The sequence below is a fragment of the Ranitomeya variabilis genome, chromosome 4 (genome assembly GCF_051348905.1).
Source record: "Ranitomeya variabilis isolate aRanVar5 chromosome 4, aRanVar5.hap1, whole genome shotgun sequence".
Taxonomy (NCBI): Eukaryota; Metazoa; Chordata; class Amphibia; order Anura; family Dendrobatidae; genus Ranitomeya; species Ranitomeya variabilis.
Window position 1 is genome coordinate 53,575,939 of NC_135235.1, and position 21,004 is coordinate 53,596,942.

The 21,004-nt window shown below is 42.7% G+C and overlaps 1 protein-coding gene across 2 annotated transcripts in view; it reads left to right on the forward strand.

Annotated features, from left to right (window-relative positions):
- Positions 1–21,004, forward strand: part of LOC143769726 (gamma-aminobutyric acid receptor subunit pi-like) — a 257,463-nt gene that overhangs the window by 117,561 nt on the left and 118,898 nt on the right. For both annotated transcript variants that reach the window (XM_077258535.1, XM_077258536.1), the window contains exons 6-8: positions 8,930–9,012; positions 11,033–11,170; positions 19,054–19,206. In XM_077258535.1, coding sequence (XP_077114650.1) covers positions 8,930–9,012; positions 11,033–11,170; positions 19,054–19,206 — 374 coding nt within the window. The remainder of the gene's footprint in view (positions 1–8,929; positions 9,013–11,032; positions 11,171–19,053; positions 19,207–21,004) is intronic.

The following is a 21,004-nucleotide window of genomic DNA, read 5'->3' on the forward strand; positions in this document are numbered from 1 at the left end:
AAACTGGCCCACTAGTTAACCCCTTCAGTAAACACCGTAAGAAAAAAAAAAAAAAAACGAGGCAAAAAACAACGGTTTATTATCATACCGCCGAACAAAAAGTGGAATAACACGCGATCAAAAAGACTGATATAAATGACCATGGTACCGCTGAAAGCGTCATCTTGTCCCGCAAATAACGAGCCACCATACAGCATGATCAGCAAAAAAATAAAAAAGTTATAGTCCTGAGAATTAAGCGATGCAAAAATAATTATTTTTTCAATAAAATAGTTTTTATCGTATAAAAGCGCCAAAACATAAAAAAATGAGATAAATGCGGTATCGCTGTAAGCGTACTGACCCGAAGAATAAAACTGCTTTATCAATTTTACCAAACGCGGAACGGTATAAACGCCTCCCCCAAAAGAAATTCATGAATAGCTGGTTTTTGGTCATTCTGCCTCACAAAAATCGGAATAAAAAGCGATCAAAAAATGTGACGTGCCCAAAAATGTTACCAATAAAAACGTCAACTCGTCCCGCAAAAAACAAGACCTCACATGACTCTGTGGACTCAAATATGGAAAAATTATAGCTCTCAAAATATGGTAACGCAAAAAATATTTTTTGCAATAAAAAGCGTCTTTCAGTGTGTGACGGCTGCCAATCATAAAAATCCGCTAAAAAACTCGCTATAAAAGTAAATCAAACCCCCCTTCATCACCCCCTTAGTTAGGGAAAAATAAAAAAAAAGTATTTATTTCCATTTTCCCATTAGGGCTAGGGTTGGGGCTAGGGTTAAGGCTACAGTTAGGGTTGGGGCTAAAGTTAGGGTTAGGGTTGGGGCTAAAGTTACGGTTAGGGTTTGGATTACATTTACGGTTGGGAATAGGGTTGGGATTAGGGTTAGGGGTGTGTCAGGGTTAGAGGTGTGGTTAGGGTTACTGTTGGGATTAGGGTTAGGGGTGTGTTTGGATTAGGGTTTCAGTTATAATTGGGGGGTTTCCACTGTTTCGGCACATCAGGGGCTCTCCAAACGCAACATGGCGTCCGATCTCAATTCCAGCCAATTCTGCGTTGAAAAAGTAAAACAGTGCTCCTTCCCTTCCGAGCTCTCCCGTGTGCCCAAACAGGGGTTTACCCCAACATATGGGGTATCAGCGTACTCAGGACAAATAGGACAACAACCTTTGGGGTCCAATTTCTCCTGTTACCCCTGGGAAAATACAAAACTGGGGGCTAAAAAATAATTTTTGTGGGAAAAACAAAGATTTTTTATTTTCACGGCTCTGCGTTATAAACTGTAGTGAAACACTTGGGGGTTCAAAGTTCTTACAACACATCTAGATAAGTTCCTTGGGGGGTCTAGTTTCCAAAATGGGGTCACTTGTGTGGGGCTTCTACTGTTTAGGTACATTAGGGGCTCTGCAAACGCAATGTGACGCCTGCAGACCATTCCATCTAAGTCTGCATTCCAAATGGCGCTCCTTCCCTTCCGAGCCCTCCCATGCATCCAAACGGTGGTTCCCCCCACATATGTGGTATCAGTGCACTCAGGACAAATTGGACAACAACTTTTGGGGTCCAATTTCTCCTGTTACCCTCGGGAAAATACAAAACCGGGGGCTGAAAAATATTTTATGTGGGAAAAATTTTTAGTTTTATTTTTACGGCTCTGCATTATAAACTTCTGTGAAGCCCTTGGTGGGTCAAAGTGCTCACCACACATCTAGATAAGTTCCTTAGGGGGTCTACTTTCCAACATGGTGTCACTTGTGGGGGGTTTCTACTGTTTAGGTACATTAGGGGCTCTGCAAACGCAATGTGACGCCTGCAGACCATTCCATCTAAGTCTGCATTCCAAATGGCGCTCCTTCCTTTCCGAGCCCTCCCATGCGCCCAAACAGTGGTTCTCCCCACATATGGTGTATCATCGCACTCAGGACAACTTGGACAACAAATTTTGGGGTCCAATTTCTCCTGCTACCCTCGGGAAAATACAAAACTGGGGGCTAAAAAAATAATTTTTGTGGGAAAAAATTTTTGTTTTATTTTTACGGCTCTGCATTATTAACTTCTGTGAAGCCCTTGGTGGGTCAAAGCGCTCAAAACACATCTAGATAAGTTCCTTAGGGGGTCTACTTTCCAAAATGGTGTCACTTGTGGGGGGTTTCAATGTTTAGGCACATCAGTGGCTCTCCAAACGCAACATGGCGTCCCATCTCAATTCCTGTCAATTTTGCATTGAAAAGTCAAACGGTGCTACTTCCTTTCCGAGCTCTCCCATGCGCCCAAACAGTGGTTTACCCCCACATATGGGGTATCAGCGTACTCAGGACAAATTGTACAACAACTTTTGGGGTCCAATTTCTCCTGCTACCCTTGGAAAAATACAAAACTGGAGGCCAAAAAATAAGTTTTGTGGGAAAAAAAAGATTTTTTATTTTCACGGCTCTGCGTTGTAAACTGTAGTGAAACACTTGGGGGTTCAAAGTTCTCACAACACATCTAGATAAGTTCCTTGGGGGGTCTAGTTTCCGATATGGGGTCACTTGTGGGGGGTTTGTACTATTTGGGTACATCAGGGGCTCTGCAAATGCAACGTGACGCCTGCAGACCAATCCATTTAAGTCTGCATTCCAAATGGCGCTCCTTCCCTTCCGAGCTCTGTCATGCGCCCAAACAGTGGTTCCCCCCCACATATGGGGTATCAGCATACTCAGGACAAATTGGACAACAACTTTTGGGGTCCAATTTATCCTGATACCCTTGTAAAAATACAAAACTGGGGGCTAAAAAATCATTTTTGTGAAAAAAAAAAAGAATTTTTATTTTCACGGCTCTGCGTTATAAACTGTAGTGAAACACTTGGGGGTTCAAAGTTCTCACAACACATCTAGATAAGTTCCTTGGGGGGTCTAGTTTCCAATATGGGGTCACTTGTGGGGGGTTTGTACTGTTTGGGTACATCAGGGGCTCTGCAAATGCAACGTGACGCCTGCAGACCAATCCATTTAAGTCTGCATTCCAAATGGCGCTCCTTCCCTTCTGAGCTCTGTCATGCGCCCAAACAGTGGTTCCCCCCCACATATGGGGTATCAGCATACTCAGGACAAATTGGACAACAACTTTTGAGGTCCAATTTATCCTGATACCCTTGTGAAAATACAAAACTGGGGGCTAAAAATCATTTTTGTGAAAAAAAAAAGAATTTTTATTTTTACGGCTCTGCATTATAAACTTCTGTGAAGCACTTGTTGGGTCAAAGTGCTCACCACACATCTAGATAAGTTCCTTAGGGGGTCTACTTTCCAAAATGGTGTCACTTGTGGGGGGTTTCAATGTTTAGGCACATCAGGGGCTCTGCAAACGCAACATGGCATCCCATCTTAATTCCAGTCAATTTTGCATTGAAAAGTAAAATAGCGCTCCTTCCCTTCCGAGCTCTTCTATGCGCCCAAACAGTGGTTTACCCCCACATATGGGGTATCGTCGTACTCAGGACAAATTGCACAACAACTTTTGTGGTCTAATTTCTTCTCTTACCCTTGGGGAAATAAAAACATAGGGGCGAAAAGATCATTTTTGTGAAAAAATATGATTTTTTTATTTTTACGGCTCTGCATTATAAACTTCTGTGAAGCACTTGTTGGGTCAAAGTGCTCACCACACATCTAGATAAGTTCCTTAGGGGGTCTACTTTCCAAAATGGTGTCACTTGTGGGGGGTTTCAATGTTTAAGCACATCAGGGGCTCTCCAAATGCAACATGGCGTCCCATCTCAATTCCAGTCAATTTTGCATTGAAAAGTCAAATGGCGCTCCTTCCCTTCCGAGCTCTGCCCTGCGCCCAAACAATGGTTTACACCCACATATGGGGTATCAGCGTACTCAGGACAAATTGCACAACAATTTTTGAGGTCCAATTTCTTCTCTTACTCTTGGGAAAATAAAAAATTGGGGGCGAAAAGATCATTTTTGTGAAAAAATATGATTTTTTATTTTTACCGCTCTGCATTATAAACTTCTGTGAAGCACTTGTTGGGTCAAAGTGCTCACCACACATCTAGATAAGTTCCTTAGGGGGTCTACTTTCCAAAATGGTGTCACTTGTGGGGGGTTTCAATGTTTAGGCACATCAGGGGCTCTCCAAATGCAACTTGGCGTCCCATCTCAATTCCAGTCAATTTTGCATTGAAAAGTCAAATGGCGCTCCTTTCCTTCCGAGCTCTGCCATGCGCCCAAACAGTGGATTACCCCCACATATGGGGTATCAGCGTACTCAGGACAAATTGTACAACAAATTGGGGGGTCTATTTTCTCCTGTTACCCTTGGTAAAATAAAACAAATTGGATCTGAAATAAATTTTGTGTGAAAAAAAGTTAAATGTTCATTTTTATTTAAACATTCCAAAAATTCCTGTGAAACACCTGAAGGGTTAATAAACTTCTTGAAATTGGTTTTGAGTACCTTGAGGGGTGCAGTTTTTAGAATGGTGTCACACTTGGGTATTTTCTATCATATAGACCCGTCAAAATGACTTCAAATGAGATGTGGTCCCTAAAAAAAAATGGTGTTGTAAAAATGAGAAATTGCTGGTCAACTTTTAACCCTTATAACTCCGTCACAAAAAAAAATTTTGGTTCCAAAATTGTGCTGATGTAAAGTAGACATGTGGGAAATGTTACTTATTAAGTATTTTGCATGACATATGTCTGTGATTTAAGGGCATAAAAATTAAAAGTTGGAAAATTGCGAAATTTTCAAAATTTTTGCCAAATATTCATTTTTTTCACAAATAAACTCAAGTTATATCAAAGAAATTTTACCACTATCATGAAGTACAATATGTCACGAGAAAACAATGTCAGAATCGCCAAGATCCGTTGAAGCGTTCCAGAGTTATAACCTCATAAAGGGACAGTGGTCAGAATTGTAAAAATTGGCCCGGTCATTAACGTGCAAACCACCCTCGGGGCTTAAGGGGTTAACATAAATTTAAATTCTATACTCCAGAACTACTAGTGCTAGAAATTTCTCTTTTCATAGACTTTAACCATCCCAGTAAAATGTCTGTTAAAAAAATAGGTTGTAATTGCCAGACTTACTAGTACTAGGCTCCTGGTGCATAAGAAGCTGTGGGGGTTCATTGACATTAGTTGTATCACTATCAACATCTTCATTTCCCTTCTGGTTGCAGTTTTCATAATGTGATTTCAAACGGCAAACAAGTCCTTGGATATCCTTTTGACAGTATTTGCACTTTGCTCTTGCACCTTTCTTTCCAAGATCTGCTGCTGGCATCTCAACAAAATGAACCCAAATAGGGTCTCTCTTACGACCTGCCATGGCTCACACAGATCACTTATGAAGTTTGATTGTTACTACAGCCAAGTACTGCTGACTATCCAACAAGTTTGGGCATGTCAACTGAATGGAAAAAGAAACTAAACCAAAAGTGAAACCAAGCTAGAAGTGTGGAATTAAAGGGGCAGTATGAACAAAATGTGGAGGCTATTAATAGTTTATACAATTAAGACATGCTGCTTTTAAACACCTACCTATTGCCATATAGTAAAACAAAAAAGATTTTTACTTACTTTGGGGTCCCCCCCTCACCCTGGCGTTAGATCGTTGCCCCTAGTTTCGTCCGTGTAACTATGGGCGCACATGCGCACTGCTCTCACTTCTCATTTTAATCGTGATTTATATTAAAAAAAACCTTTTGATTTAAATCAGTGATTTAAATCATGATTAAAATCATGATTTAAATCGATCCGATTTAAATAGAAAAAAATCTTTTGATTTAAATCGTGATTTAAATCATGATTTAAATCGGCGTGATTTAAATCAATCCACCCTGCCACGAGGGCTCACAATCTACAAGGGATGGGTGAGAATACAGTAGGTGAGGATAGAGCTGGTCGTGCAGCGGTTTGGTCGATCGGTGGTTACTGCAGGTTGTAGGCTTGTCGGAAGAGGTGGGTCTTCAGGTTCTTTTTGAAGGTTTCAATGGTAGGCGAGAGTCTGATATGTTGGGGCAGAGAGTTCCAGAGTAGGGGTGATGCGCGACAGAAATCTTGCATGCAATTGTGGGAAGAGGAGATAAGAGGGGAGTAGAGAAGGAGATCTTGTGAGGATCTGAGGTTGCGTGCAGGAAAGTACCGGGAGATGAGGTCACAGATGTATGGAGGAGATAGGTTGTGGATGGCCTTGTATGTCATGGTTAGGCTTTTGTACTGGAGTCTCTGGGTAATGGGGAGCCAGTGAAGGGATTGACAGAGGGGAGAGGCCAGGCAATAGCGGGGGGGACAGGTGGATTAGTCGAGCAGCAGAGTTTAGAATAGATTGGAGGGGTGCGAGAGTGTTAGAGGGGAGGCCACAGAGCAGGAGGTTACAGTAGTCTAGGCGGGAGATGATGAAGGCATGGATTAGGGTTTTTGCAGAATCTTGGTTTAGGAATGTACGGATCCATGAAATATTTTAGAGTTGAAGGCGGCAGGAAGTGGAAAGGGCTTGGATATGTGGTTTGAAGGAGAGATCAGTGTCAAAGATTACCCCAAGACAGTGAGCTTGTGGGACTGGGGAGAGCGGGCAGCCATTTACTGTAATGGATAGGTTCGTTGGGGGGGGGGGGAGGTCGCATGAGATGGGGGGAACACAATGAATTCTGTTTTCTTCATGTTAAGTTTTAGAAATCTAGCGGAGAAGAAGGATGAAATAGCGGACAGACATTGAGGGATTCTGGTTAGTAGGGTGGTGATATCTGGTCCAGAGATGTAAATCTGTGTGTCATCAGCATAGAGATGATACTGAAAACCGTGAGATTCTATGAGCTGTCCCAGGCTAAAGGTGTAGATGGAGGAGAGCAGGGGCCCTAGAACTGAACCTTGCAGGACTCCGACAGATAGGGGGCGAGGTGAGGAGGTGGTGTGTGAGTGGGAGACGCTGAATGTCTGGTCTGTTAGGTATGATGAGATCCAGGATAGGGCCAAGTCTGTGATGCCAAGGGATGAGAGGGTCTGTAATAATAGGGAATGGTCCACTGTGTCAAAGGCAGCCGATAGGTCGAGGAGGAGGAGAACAGAGTAGTGTCGCTTGCTCTTGGCGGTTAAGAGGTCATTGGTGACCTTAGTTAGGGCAGTTTCAGTGGAATGGTGTGACCGGAAGCCAGATTGTAAGCGGTCAAAGAGGGAGCAAGAAGAGAGATAGATAGGAGGACAGTTCAAGGTAGACGTGTTGTTCCAGTAGTTTTGAGGCATAGGGGAGAAGTGATATAGGGCGATAGCTAGATACAGAGGATGGGTCAAGAGAGGGCTTTTTGAGGATAGGTGTGATTGAGGCATGTTTAAAGCTTGAGGGGAAAACACCAGTTGAAAGTGATAGGTTGAAGAGATGGGTTAGGGTTGGGATGAAGACTGTGGCGAGGTTTGGGATGAAGTGGGATGGGATCGGGTCAAGTGCCCAGGTGGTGAGATGCGATCTTGAGAGTAGAGTGGAGAGTCGATCTTCTGTAATGGTGGAGAAGTTCGTTTTGGAGGTGGAGGGCTGGGTAGCTGGGAGGAAGGGCTCTGGGGATTGTTCACTAAAACTGTCTCTGATGTTCTCAATCTTCTGCTTGTAAAAAGTGGCAAAGTCTTCAGCTGAGATGAGCGTGGAGGGAGGAGATGCTGGGGGATGGAGGAGAGAATTGAAGTTGTTGAATAACTGTTTAGGGTTGTGAGACAGGGAGGATATGAGAGATGAGAAGTAGGTTTGTTTTGCTGTGGCGAGTGTGGTCTTGAAAGTAGTGAAGGACTGTTTGAATGCGATGAAGTGCTCGTTGGAGTGGGATCTTTTCCATCTGCGCTCAGCAGTCCTGGAAGCCTAATTGTCACGGATCCCTACTCCGTGGTGTCACTAATTCGTCAGGTGTCCGCTCTCACACGTGACTTGGGGTTGTGCCTGCAAGGGTTATCTATCTCCCCACTCTCAGTCCAGCATTCAACCTCTGTCCTATGCTGTAATGGGAGCATAAATCACACACCGACCCAGGCCACATACCCGCTCATACACGCTGCTTCCACTCACCAAATACACGGGCGATGAGTCCCGGATTATTAATACTAATATTGTCTACCACTCATAAGGCTCACTTTTAGACCTAAAACCAAATTTCCAATGTAAAGTGAACAACCCAATAAAAATATTAACAAGCTTTTTGGCATAGATATTATGATAAAACATGTGGAAATCCAACTGGACAATTCCTTCAACTGGCTTAATCAAATAGTCAACATTGGACTACAGTTCTAACATTCTACCATACCAGTCTACAACTGCACATTTATAAATGAGAGCAGAGATCTTGCTGAGTAGTATAACACTGTATTTTTTTCAGATATTTAAACTGAAGAAAAGTCTGAAAATTAAGCATACAGAAGGAAAATAAAAATGCAAAATAAAATTAAGGCTAGGTTCACATTGCGTTAGGGCAATCCGTTTAGCGCTAGCGCTAGCGGATTGCGCTAACACAATGTTTATTTAGGGGCCGTGTTAGGGGTCGCATTAACGTTCCCACTCTCGCAGATCCCCGATCTGCGAGAGCGGGGAACGGACCTCGGGCGCGCCGCGGACGCTGCAAGCAGCGTCCGAGGCGCGTCACAGAAGAACGGCACATCACTAGCGCGAGCCGAAAAAGGCACGCGCTAGTGATGCGCTGCAGGAGAAATTGACATTGCTGTCAATGGGCACGCTAACGGCCCCGTTGCATGGCGTTAATTGCGACATTTTCGCCGTGCAACGCTGTCCGTTAGCGTGCACACATTAACGCAATGTGAACCCAGCCTAAGATAAATATTGTAGTATAAAACTACTGTCATCCAACATTATCGTTCTTACAAGAGGCATATACGGTAATGTCTTTTTTATTGCATAATTTATTAGGAATTTGTTTCTTTTGTTTCAGGATAACGACGACAGTCGCATGCAGTATGGACCTAACAAAGTATCCTATGGATAAGCAAACGTGCACCCTGCAACTCGAGAGCTGTGAGACACGTTCTGTTAAATTATTGTGATCGCAATATGTTCTAGCTTCTGTTTAGTAATGCTGATCAGTGAAGCTCCGGGTCCACAAACTAAAGGGGCAAAAGCATTTATAGATGCAAACCCTGCTTTGCTTATGCACTTAGAGCCCTGACTCTCTAATGATTGCTAGACGTGGCAATAGACTATCGAAAATGTTTAAAAGGATACCCTTTAATTGTTTAGAAAAAAAGATTTCAGAATATACTTATTGGTCTTTCCCACGGAGGGGTAATATGACTCAAAAAAGTAGAAGAAAAATATAACTAAATTGATGGCATATCTGTAAACATAGTTTTAGTGCTATTCAGTAGTTTTCTGTGGTTTATATGTGTTTTTGCTTGCTTTTTTTTTTGTTGGCACAGCATGATTAGGGTAGTAACTATACGCTGTTCAGAGGTGGAGGTTGCATCCACGTCCTGGTACCTTGGGTAGACACCGGTTTGACATGGCTATTATAAATGATGCCTGGTAGTTTTAGTTGCCTTTCGCAGATTTTTTGGCAGAAGCTTCAAGTTACATCTCTGGTTCTGATCCCTTCCCTCACATGATTGGTTGCCTATGGGTATTTTTATTTATATATATACTGTGTATTTGTGTTACATCTGTCTAACAGCCGTGAGACATGCAGCTGCGGGGACTCAAACGTATTATTTGAGCACGCCAAAGACTCTCGATTAGCACCCGAGCATGCTCTGATTACGCATTATCCGAGAACGTTCGCTCATCACTAATAGCAATACAAAAAGCACAAGACGTTTTGGTCTATAAAGTCGACCTCCATCAGTTTTTGGATTACTGCAGGAACACTGTGTAGGCTAGCGCTGTATCTGCCGCACTGTTTTTTCAGCGCTAGCCTACACAGTGTTCCTGCAGTAATCCAAAAACTGATGGAGGTCGACTTTATAGACCAAAACGTCTTGTGCTTTTTTGGATTGATATCACAAAATACATTTTCGTCCTTTTTGAATCACAAGTGAGTGTCAAGGTTAAGTATTTCAAATGCAAGTCATTTTTACATAACCCAAAGCAGGAAGGTTGGAGGATCATTTATGACCGGTCGTGATCTTTCTGCTCCTGCCTCTTGACTTTTATAATTGGTCTAAAGACAATCTCTGAATATTGAATCATTCCCTTTTCACATTGTCTATTTTCCTGCTATTTCGCCTAGAAATTAATAATGAAATTGACAGCTGGTGATACAAGTTGGAGGTTTGTTGCTAGGAATTTTGATGTTGTCCAATCAGTGCCGACAATGCCAGGCTCTACAGTGGCAAACCCCTTTGACAAGGGGAATGGTAACACCCAGTTGTCATCCTAAGCTAAGGCTACATGGCGTCTTTAGCCACGACACATGTTTTGCTGCCATAGATCGCTAGGTGTCACCGCTACGTCGTACCCCAACACAAGTTAATGGGATCACACTGTGATCCCAAGGGTACTGAGACTACGACAAGCAAATCACAAAAAAATCCAACCAGGTACAATTTCTTTTTTGCGACTTGCTTGTCATAATCACAGTACACCCGAGGGTTGCAGTTCAATTCCACTCACTTGTATTGCGCAGGCATGCTGCCGCAACTTTTAGCAATCTTTGATCACGCAATATGTGTCGCTGGCAATGTCGTCGTGTAGTCCCAACCTCATTTATACTTTTCCAGGCGGTATAGCACAATGCAGAGTTCTAAAACGGGATGCTTCAAAATTGTTAGTTTTTGAGGAATATGGGAATTTAGTATAAACAGACATGCTAGGAGTGATCAGATAAAAAGCGGATTTGCTTCGCTGCTTGTTAAATATTGCATGCAAAGATCAAAACTTCTTAATGTAGAAAATATTAAGCAACTGGTTAGGAGTGATGCTGACAGTTCTCATTATTAAAGACGTTTTAAAACTTTTATTTCTGTGATTGAGACATGAACATTCTATGAAATAAAATACTACGGAAACATTTACTATTGTGTCTGTGTGATCTTCTCTACAGGGGGCTATAACATCAATGACGTCATGTTCTACTGGACGAGAGGAAATGACTCCGTGCGAGGTCTTAATACCCTCCGCCTGGCGCAGTATACGGTAGAAGATCACTACACATCTGTCTCTGAAGCCGTGTATGAAACTGGTAGGAGCAGCAGTCCGATTCACACATCCGCAAACTTTTTACAACAAACATATTTTGAAAGTTGTAAGAGTTAGCAGCCTGAGGCATCGCCCTCTAGTGTCATCAGTGTCATCAGTGTTTAAAGGGAAGGTGCCACCCGTTTTCTTATAGTTTTTTTTTTTTTGTGAAATTAAGCTTAAAATAGTAATTCAAATGTATTAATGCAATGTTTGCAAACATTTCTATATAAAAAATATTATATATTTTCTTATAAATCTATATATTTACCACTAGGGGGAGCATTTTCCGTTTTAGATCTCCAGCAGCTATAGTAAGACTTACCAGCTTTACTGTTAGCAGCAAAATTGGGGCATTACTCATGTACTGTGACATCACTATGTATATTATTCCTGTATTGTGACATCACTATGTTTATTATCCCTGTATTGTGACATCACTATGTGCATTACTCATGTACTGTGACATCACTGTCATGATCTCAATGGCAAGAGATCATAGCATCAGCATATATAGGAACTAGCTCTTGGAAGATGGGAACTGAGCTGACCATGAACTAAACCTAACGCACAACTAGCAGTGGCCGGGTAGCATGCCTACGTTGATTCTAGATGCCCAGCACCAGCCGGAGGACTAAATAATGCTAGCAGAGGAAAATATTAGTCCTAGCTCACCTCTAGAGAAATACCCCAAAAGGAGACAGAGGCCCCCCACATGTATTGGCGGTGAATTAAGATGAAATAACAAACGTAGTATGAAAATAGGTTTAGCAAATTTGAGGTCCACTTACTACATAGCAGAAGACAGAAAGGACACTTTCATGGTCAGCTGAAAACCCTATCAAAACACCATCCAGAAATTACTTTAAAACTCTGGCATTAACTCATAACACCAGAGTGGCAATTCCTGTTCACAAGAGCTTTCCAGACACAGTAACGAAACTACAGCTGTGAACTGGAACAAAAATGCAAAAACAAACATGGACAAGAGTCCAACTTATCTAGTAGTTGTCTAGGAGCAGGAACAAGCACAGAGAGGCTTCTGATAACATTGTTGACCGGCAAGCAACTAACAGAGCAGCAAGGTTATATAGCGACTCCCACATCTTGATGGGAACAGGTGAACAGAGAAGATGAAGACACCAGTTCAATTCCACCAGTAGCCACCGGGGGAGCCCAGAATCCAAATTCACAACAGTACCCCCCCCTCAAGGAGGGGGCACCGAACCCTCACCAGAACCACCAGGGCGATCAGGATGGGCCCTATGAAAGGCACGAACCAGATCAGAGGCATGAACATCAGATGCATTCACCCAAGAATTATCCTCCTGGCCGTATCCCTTCCACTTGACCAGATACTGGAGTCTCCGTCTGGAAACACGAGAGTCTAAGATTTTCTCCACAACGTACTCCAACTCACCCTCAACCAACACCGGAGCAGGAGGCTCAACGGAAGGCACAACCGGTACCTCATACCTGCGCAATAATGACCGATGAAAAACGTTATGAATAGAAAAGGATGCAGGGAGGTCCAAACGGAAGGAAACAGGGTTAAGAATCTCCAATATCTTATACGGGCCAATGAACCGAGGCTTAAACTTAGGAGAAGAGACCCTCATAGGGACAAAACGAGAAGACAACCACACCAAATCCCCAACACAAAGCCGAGGACCAACACGACGGTGGCGGTTGGCAAAAAGCTGAGTCTTCTCCTGGGACAACCTCAAATTGTCCACCACCTGCCCCCAGATCTGATGCAATCTCTCCACCACAGCATCCACTCCAGGACAATCCGAAGATTCCACCTGACCAGAGGAAAATCGAGGATGAAACCCCGAATTACAGAAAAACGGGGACACCAAAGTGGCAGAGCTGGCCCGATTATTGAGAGCGAACTCCGCCAATGGCAAAAAAGCAACCCAATCATCCTGGTCAGCAGACACAAAACACCTCAGATATGTCTCCAGGGTCTGATTAATCCGCTCGGTCTGGCCATTAGTCTGAGGATGGAAAGCGGACGAAAAAGATAAATCTATGCCCATCCGAGCACAGAATGCCCGCCAAAATCTAGACACGAATTGGGTCCCTCTGTCAGAAACGATATTCTCAGGAATACCATGCAAACGAACAACATTTTGAACAAACAGAGGAACCAACTCGGAAGAAGAAGGCAACTTGGGCAGAGGAACCAAATGGACCATCTTAGAGAAACGGTCACACACCACCCAGATGACAGACATCTTCTGAGAAACAGGCAGATCTGAAATAAAATCCATCGAGATGTGCGTCCAAGGCCTCTTAGGAATAGGCAAGGGCAACAACAATCCACTAGCCCGAGAACAACAAGGCTTGGCCCGAGCACAAACGTCACAAGACTGCACAAAGCCTCGCACATCTCGTGACAGGGAAGGCCACCAGAAGGACCTTGCCACCAAATCCCTGGTACCAAAAATGCCAGGATGACCTGCCAACGCAGAAGAATGAACCTCAGAGATGACTCTACTGGTCCAATCATCAGGAACAAACAGTTTATCAGGTGGGCAACGATCAGGTCTATCCGCCTGAAACTCCTGCAAGGCCCGCCGCAGGTCTGGAGAAACGGCTGACAATACCACTCCATCCTTAAGGATACCTGTGGGCTCAGAGTTACCAGGCGAGTCAGGCTCAAAACTCCTAGAAAGGGCATCCGCCTTAACATTCTTAGAACCCGGTAGGTATGACACCACAAAATTAAACCGAGAGAAAAATAACGACCAGCGCGCCTGTCTAGGATTCAGGCGCCTGGCGGTCTCAAGATAAATCAAATTTTTGTGGTCAGTCAATACCACCACCTGATGTCTGGCCCCCTCAAGCCAATGGCGCCACTCCTCAAAAGCCCACTTCATGGCCAAAAGCTCCCGATTCCCAACATCATAATTCCGCTCAGCGGGCGAAAATTTACGGGAAAAGAAGGCACAAGGCCTCATCACGGAGCAGTCAGAACTTTTCTGCGACAACACTGCCCCAGCTCCGATCTCAGAGGCGTCGACCTCAACCTGAAAAGGTAGAGCAACATCAGGCTGACGCAACACAGGGGCAGAGGAAAAACGGCGCTTAAGCTCCCGAAAGGCCTCCACAGCATCAGGGGACCAATCAGCAACATCAGCACCCTTCTTAGTCAAATCGGTCAATGGCTTAGCAATATCCGAAAAACCAGCAATAAATCGACGATAAAAGTTAGCAAAGCCCAAAAATTTCTGAAGACTCTTAAGAGAAGAGGGCTGCGTCCAATCACAAATAGCTTGAACCTTGACAGGATCCATTTCAATGGAAGAGGGGGAAAAAATATATCCCAAAAAGGAAATCCTCTGTACCCCAAAAACACACTTAGAACCCTTCACACACAAAGAATTAGACCGCAAAACCTGAAAAACCCTCCTGACTTGCTGGACATGAGAGTCCCAGTCATCCGAAAAAATCAGAATATCATCCAGATACACAATCATAAATTTATCCAAATAATCGCGAAAAATATCATGCATAAAGGACTGGAAAACTGACGGAGCATTTGAAAGACCAAAAGGCATCACTAAATACTCAAAGTGGCCCTCGGGCGTATTAAATGCGGTTTTCCACTCATCCCCCTGCCTGATTCGCACCAAATTATACGCCCCACGAAGGTCAATCTTAGAGAACCACTTGGCCCCCTTTATGCGAGCAAACAAATCAGTCAGCAACGGCAATGGGTATTGATATTTAACAGTGATTTTATTCAAAAGCCGATAATCAATACATGGTCTCAAAGAGCCGTCTTTTTTTGACACAAAGAAAAAACCGGCTCCTAAGGGAGATGACGATGGACGAATATGTCCCTTTTCCAAGGACTCCTTTATATATTCTCGCATAGCAGCATGTTCAGGCACAGCCAGATTAAATAACCGACCCTTTGGGTATTTACTACCCGGGATTAAATCTATGGCACAATCGCACTCTCGGTGCGGAGGTAACGAACCAAGCTTGGATTCTTCAAAGACGTCACGATAGTCAGACAGGAACTCAGGAATTTCAGAGGGAATAGATGATGAAATGGAAACCACAGGTACATCCCCATGAGCCCCCTTACATCCCCAGCTCAACACAGACATAGCTCTCCAGTCGAGGACTGGGTTGTGAGATTGCAGCCAAGGCAATCCTAGCACCAAATCATCATGTAGATTATACAGCACCAGAAAGCGAATAATCTCCTGGTGATCCGGATTAATACGCATAGTTACTTGTGTCCAGTATTGTGGATTATTATTAGCCAATGGGGTGGAGTCAATCCCCTTCAGAGGAATAGGAGTCTCCAAAGGCTCTAAATCATACCCACAGCGTTTGGCAAAGGACCAATCCATAAGACTCAAAGCGGCGCCAGAGTCGACATAGGCGTCCGTGGTAATAGATGACAAAGAGCAAATCAGGGTCACAGATAGAATAAACTTAGACGGTAAGGTGCAAATGGAAACAGATTTACCAAGCTTTTTAGTGCGCTTAGAGCATGCTGATATAACATGAGTAGAATCACCACAATAGAAACACAACCCATTTTTCCGTCTAAAATTCTGCCGCTCGCTTCGGGACAGAATTCTATCACACTGCATACTCTCTGGCGATTTCTCAGTGGACACCGCCAGATGGTGCACTGGTTTGCGCTCCCGCAAACGCCTATCGATCTGAATAGCCATTGTCATGGACTCATTCAGACCCGCAGGCACAGGGAACCCCACCATAACATCCTTAATGGCATCAGAGAGACCCTCTCTGAAAGTCGCCGCCAGGGCGCACTCATTCCACTGAGTAAGCACAGACCATTTACGGAATCTTTGGCAGTAAATTTCCGCTTCATCTTGCCCCTGAGATAGGGACATCAAAGTTTTTTCTGCCTGAAGCTCCAAATGAGGTTCGTCATAAAGCAACCCCAAGGCCAGAAAAAACGCATCCACATTGAGCAACGCAGGATCCCCTGGTGTCAATGAAAAAGCCCAGTCTTGAGGGTCGCCCCGGAGCAAGGAAATCACAATCCTGACCTGCTGTGCAGGGTCTCCGGCAGAGCGAGATTTCAGGGACAAAAATAATTTGCAATTATTTCGAAAATTCTGAAACCCAGATCTATTCCCCGAGAAAAATTCCGGCAAAGGAATTCTCGGCTCAGATACAGGTGCATGACAAACAAAATCTTGCAAATTTTGTACCTTCGTGGCGAGTTTATTCAAACCTGCAGTTACACTCTGAAGATCCATTACAAACAGGTGGACACAGAGCCATTCAAAGATTAGAAGGAGAGAAAAAAAAAAAAAAATTTCAGCAGACTACTTATTTCTCTCCTTTCTCAGCCAAGGATTTTAACCCTTTAGTGGGCCGGTCAAACGGTCATGATCTCAATGGCAAGAGATCATAGCATCAGCATATATAGGAACTAGCTCTTGGAAGATGGGAACTGAGCTGACCATGAACTAAACCTAACGCACAACTAGCAGTGGCCGGGTAGCATGCCTACGTTGATTCTAGATGCCCAGCACCAGCCGGAGGACTAAATAATGCTAGCAGAGGAAAATATTAGTCCTAGCTCACCTCTAGAGAAATACCCCAAAAGGAGACAGAGGCCCCCCACATGTATTGGCGGTGAATTAAGATGAAATAACAAACGTAGTATGAAAATAGGTTTAGCAAATTTGAGGTCCACTTACTACATAGCAGAAGACAGAAAGGACACTTTCATGGTCAGCTGAAAACCCTATCAAAACACCATCCAGAAATTACTTTAAAACTCTGGCATTAACTCATAACACCAGAGTGGCAATTCCTGTTCACAAGAGCTTTCCAGACACAGTAACGAAACTACAGCTGTGAACTGGAACAAAAATGCAAAAACAAACATGGACAAGAGTCCAACTTATCTAGTAGTTGTCTAGGAGCAGGAACAAGCACAGAGAGGCTTCTGATAACATTGTTGACCGGCAAGCAACTAACAGAGCAGCAAGGTTATATAGCGACTCCCACATCTTGATGGGAACAGGTGAACAGAGAAGATGAAGACACCAGTTCAATTCCACCAGTAGCCACCGGGGGAGCCCAGAATCCAAATTCACAACACATCACTATGTATATTATTCCTGTACTGTGACATCACTATGTGCATTACTCATGTACTGTGACATCACTATGTATATTATTCCTGTACTGTGACATCACTATGTATATTATTCCTGTACTGTGACATCACTATGTGCATTACTCATGTACTGTGACATCACTATGTATATTATTCCTGTACTGTGACATCACTATGTATATTATTCCTGTACTGTGACATCACTATGTGCATTACTCATGTACTGTGTCATCACTATGTATATTATTCCTGTACTGTGACATCACTATGTATATTATTCCTGTACTGTGACATCACTATGTATATTATTCCTGTACTGTGACATCACTATGTGCATTACTCATGTACTGTGACATCACTATGTATATTATTCCTATACTGTGACATCACTATGTGCATTACCCATGTACCGTGACATCACTATGTGCATTACTCCTGTACTGTGACATCACTGTGTACATTACCCCTGTTCTGTGACATCAATATGTATATTACTCATGTACTGTGACATCACTACATGCGTTATCTTTGTATTTTGACATCACTGTGCAGTACCCATGTACTGTGACATCATGACTGTGCATTACATTTAGTATGACGAAAGCGGGGTGAGAGTGGCATGTTGGCTAAAATCACTGCTTTACTTTGCCCCTCTTTTTTTTGCAGTTTGAGAGGGCAGAGACTCAAAGTGCAATAACTGCTTATGATTACAGTTGTTTAGCTGAATGGTAAAGTATGCCTTACATGCAGCTGCCACAAGGGGGAGCTCACCGAATACAGATTTAAGGAGCTCACAATGGTAACAATAGAAGCTTTATAAATTCCTATGCAGTGTGCTCCTCCTAGTGGCAGACACAGGCCATGCAGGGAAAATAAGTAGCTTTTAAGTAATACTACTTCTTAATAAATATATATATATATATATATATATATATATATATATATATATATATATATATATATATAATATAATATACACACATACGAACATGTATGATGTGTGACACATAATGACGTGATACGCAAAAATATTGCAGAGCATTTCATAGATTTTTTTTAAATCTTAGCATTAAAATAACAACGCACTGGAGTTTTAAGTCATTCTGGTTAAGCGAGAAGTGGTGCTCTGCAGATTTCACTTAGAATGAGCTGAAAGAAAAGATGACTTATGTAACCCACATCTGCCTCACTCCTGTTGCCTCCAGCACCCTAGACGGCTTCAAAAGCACTCAGAGGAAATAATCCTTTTTAACTGGTCTGTCTGCAGCACATTAGGACAGGTTGAATGAGCAAGTTTTATATTGTTTATATTGGTGCATCGGAAATAAGAGTTTACAGATCTCTCCATATGTGGCCAGTGAGCAACGAGACAGCGGAGAGGAAGTTCTCAGCTAACTGAGCTGTGGGAAAGGGTTAGTAGATTAGTCTATAACATTCAAGTCCCACTCAGTCCTAAATCCTGTGTTTTGGGTCTTGTGGGGGATGTTGGAGGCTTTTTCCCAGTGTAGTTGGCCATAGACTAAATTTTACAAGATCTTCGCGGAATATGTGACTTTTTGCTCTAAAAAGGCTCATAACAGACAACAATAAAGAGTTTTCCTTATTTTCAGCAAAATTCATAAACCACGTTCACCATTTTGAAGAATTTGCCACCAAAAAAGTCAATAAATACCACAAAATAAAAAGGTGATTTATAAAAAAAAACAAATGATACATCATGCACTGTAGATGTTAACACAGTTGTCTATTTTTCACAGGACGGTATCCAAAGCTGATTTTTCACTTTGATCTCAAGAGAAATATTTTATACTTCATTCTGGAGACGTACGTACCATCTATTCTTCTGGTTGTACTGTCCTGGGTGTCCTTTTGGATCAGTCAGTCTTCAGTACCTGCAAGAATTTGTATTGGTAAGTAAACCTTGTTTTAACATTTGGGACAATTGCCAGAGTAAAAACTTAAAGTCCAATTTTTAGTTCTAAATGTTTGTCCTGATTAATTTCGTAACTTATTTTTATAGAGGTCGAAGATCAGGCAGTCAGCAGATACCACTAGGGGGATCTCACAAGCTTACTATACAGCTCTGGCAAAAATTAACAGACCACTGCACAGTTTTATAAAAATCAGCTTCTCTACATGTCTGACAGCCATTCCATTCCAGTGTCAGCTGCATTCCAGCCAGAGTACACCTCATTCTATTTAATGTGCTTCTGATTAGGTGATCACCTGAACCAAATCTTATTTAACAAAGGAAAGTATAAAAAACACTGATGTTGTGTTCACAATCCTCTTGCAATAGGATAAGCTGGATGGCAAAACAAGTGCTAGTAATATCCGAAAAGTAATAGGAATGAAGAAATAACTTTTAACCATGTCAAAGGAGTTGAAAAGAAAAGTCTTGAGTGAGGAAAAGAAGGGCTCAATTCTGGCTTTACTAGCAGTGGGACACAGTGAGCGTCATGTCGCCTCCATCCTTAAAATTTCTAAGATGGCAGTCCATTACAACATGGTCAAGAAGCAGACATTGGGGACAACAAAGCTATAGACCGGCAGAAGGCGAAAATGACTCTTCACTGACCGGGATGACCGTCATCTTATTCGAATATTACTCAGCAACCGCAGGATGACATCAAGTGACCTACAAAAGGAATGGAAAATGGCAGCTCGGGTGTAGTGCACGGCAAGAACAGTTCATAACAGGCTCCTAGAGGCAGGACTCAAATCATGTAAAGCTAGAAAAAAGCCTTTCATCAATGAGAAGCAAAGGAGAGCCAGGCTGAAGTTTGCCAAAGACCATAAGGCTTGGACTATAGAGGACTGGAGTAATCTTCTCTGATGAGTCTAATTTCCAGCTTTGCCCAACATCTGGTCGTCTAATGTTTAGACGGAGACCTGGAGAGATGTACAAGCCACAGTGTCTTGCACCCACTGTGAAATTTGGTGGAGGATCGGTGATGATCTGGGGATGTTTCAGCAAAGCTGGAATTGGGCAGGTTGTTCTTTGCGAAGGACATATGAATCAAGCCTCATGCAAGGTTATCTTGGAAAAACAGTTGATTCCTTCTGCTCAGGCAATGTTTCCCAACTCTGAGGACTGTTTTTTCCAGCAGGACAATGCGCTATGCCACACAGCTAGGTCAATCAAGGTGTGGATGAAGGACCACCAAATCAAATCCCTGTCATGCCCAGCCCAATCTCCAGACCTGAACCCCTTTGAAAACCTCTGGAATGTAATCAAGAGGAAGATGGATAGTCACAAGCCATCAAGCAAAGAACTGCTTACATTATTGTACCAGGAGTGGCATAAGGTCACCCAAAAGCAGTGTGAAAGACTGGTGGAAAGCATGCCAAGACACATGAAAGCTGTGATTCAAAATCATGGTTATTCCACAAAATATTGATTTCTGAACTCTTCCTGAGTTAAAACATTGGTATTATTGTTTCTAAATGATTATGAACTTGTTTTTGTTTTCATTATTTGAGGTCTGCAAGCACTGCATTTTTTGTCATTTTGACCATTTCTCATTTTCAGAAAATAAATACAAGGTTTATTGCTTGGAACTTCGGAGACATGTTGTCAGTAGTTTATAGAATAATAGAATAATTTACATTTTACTCAAAAATATACCTATGAAGAGAAACATTAGACAAACTGAAAATTTAGCAGTGGTCTCTTAATTTTTGCCAGAGCTGTATATGCATTTATCA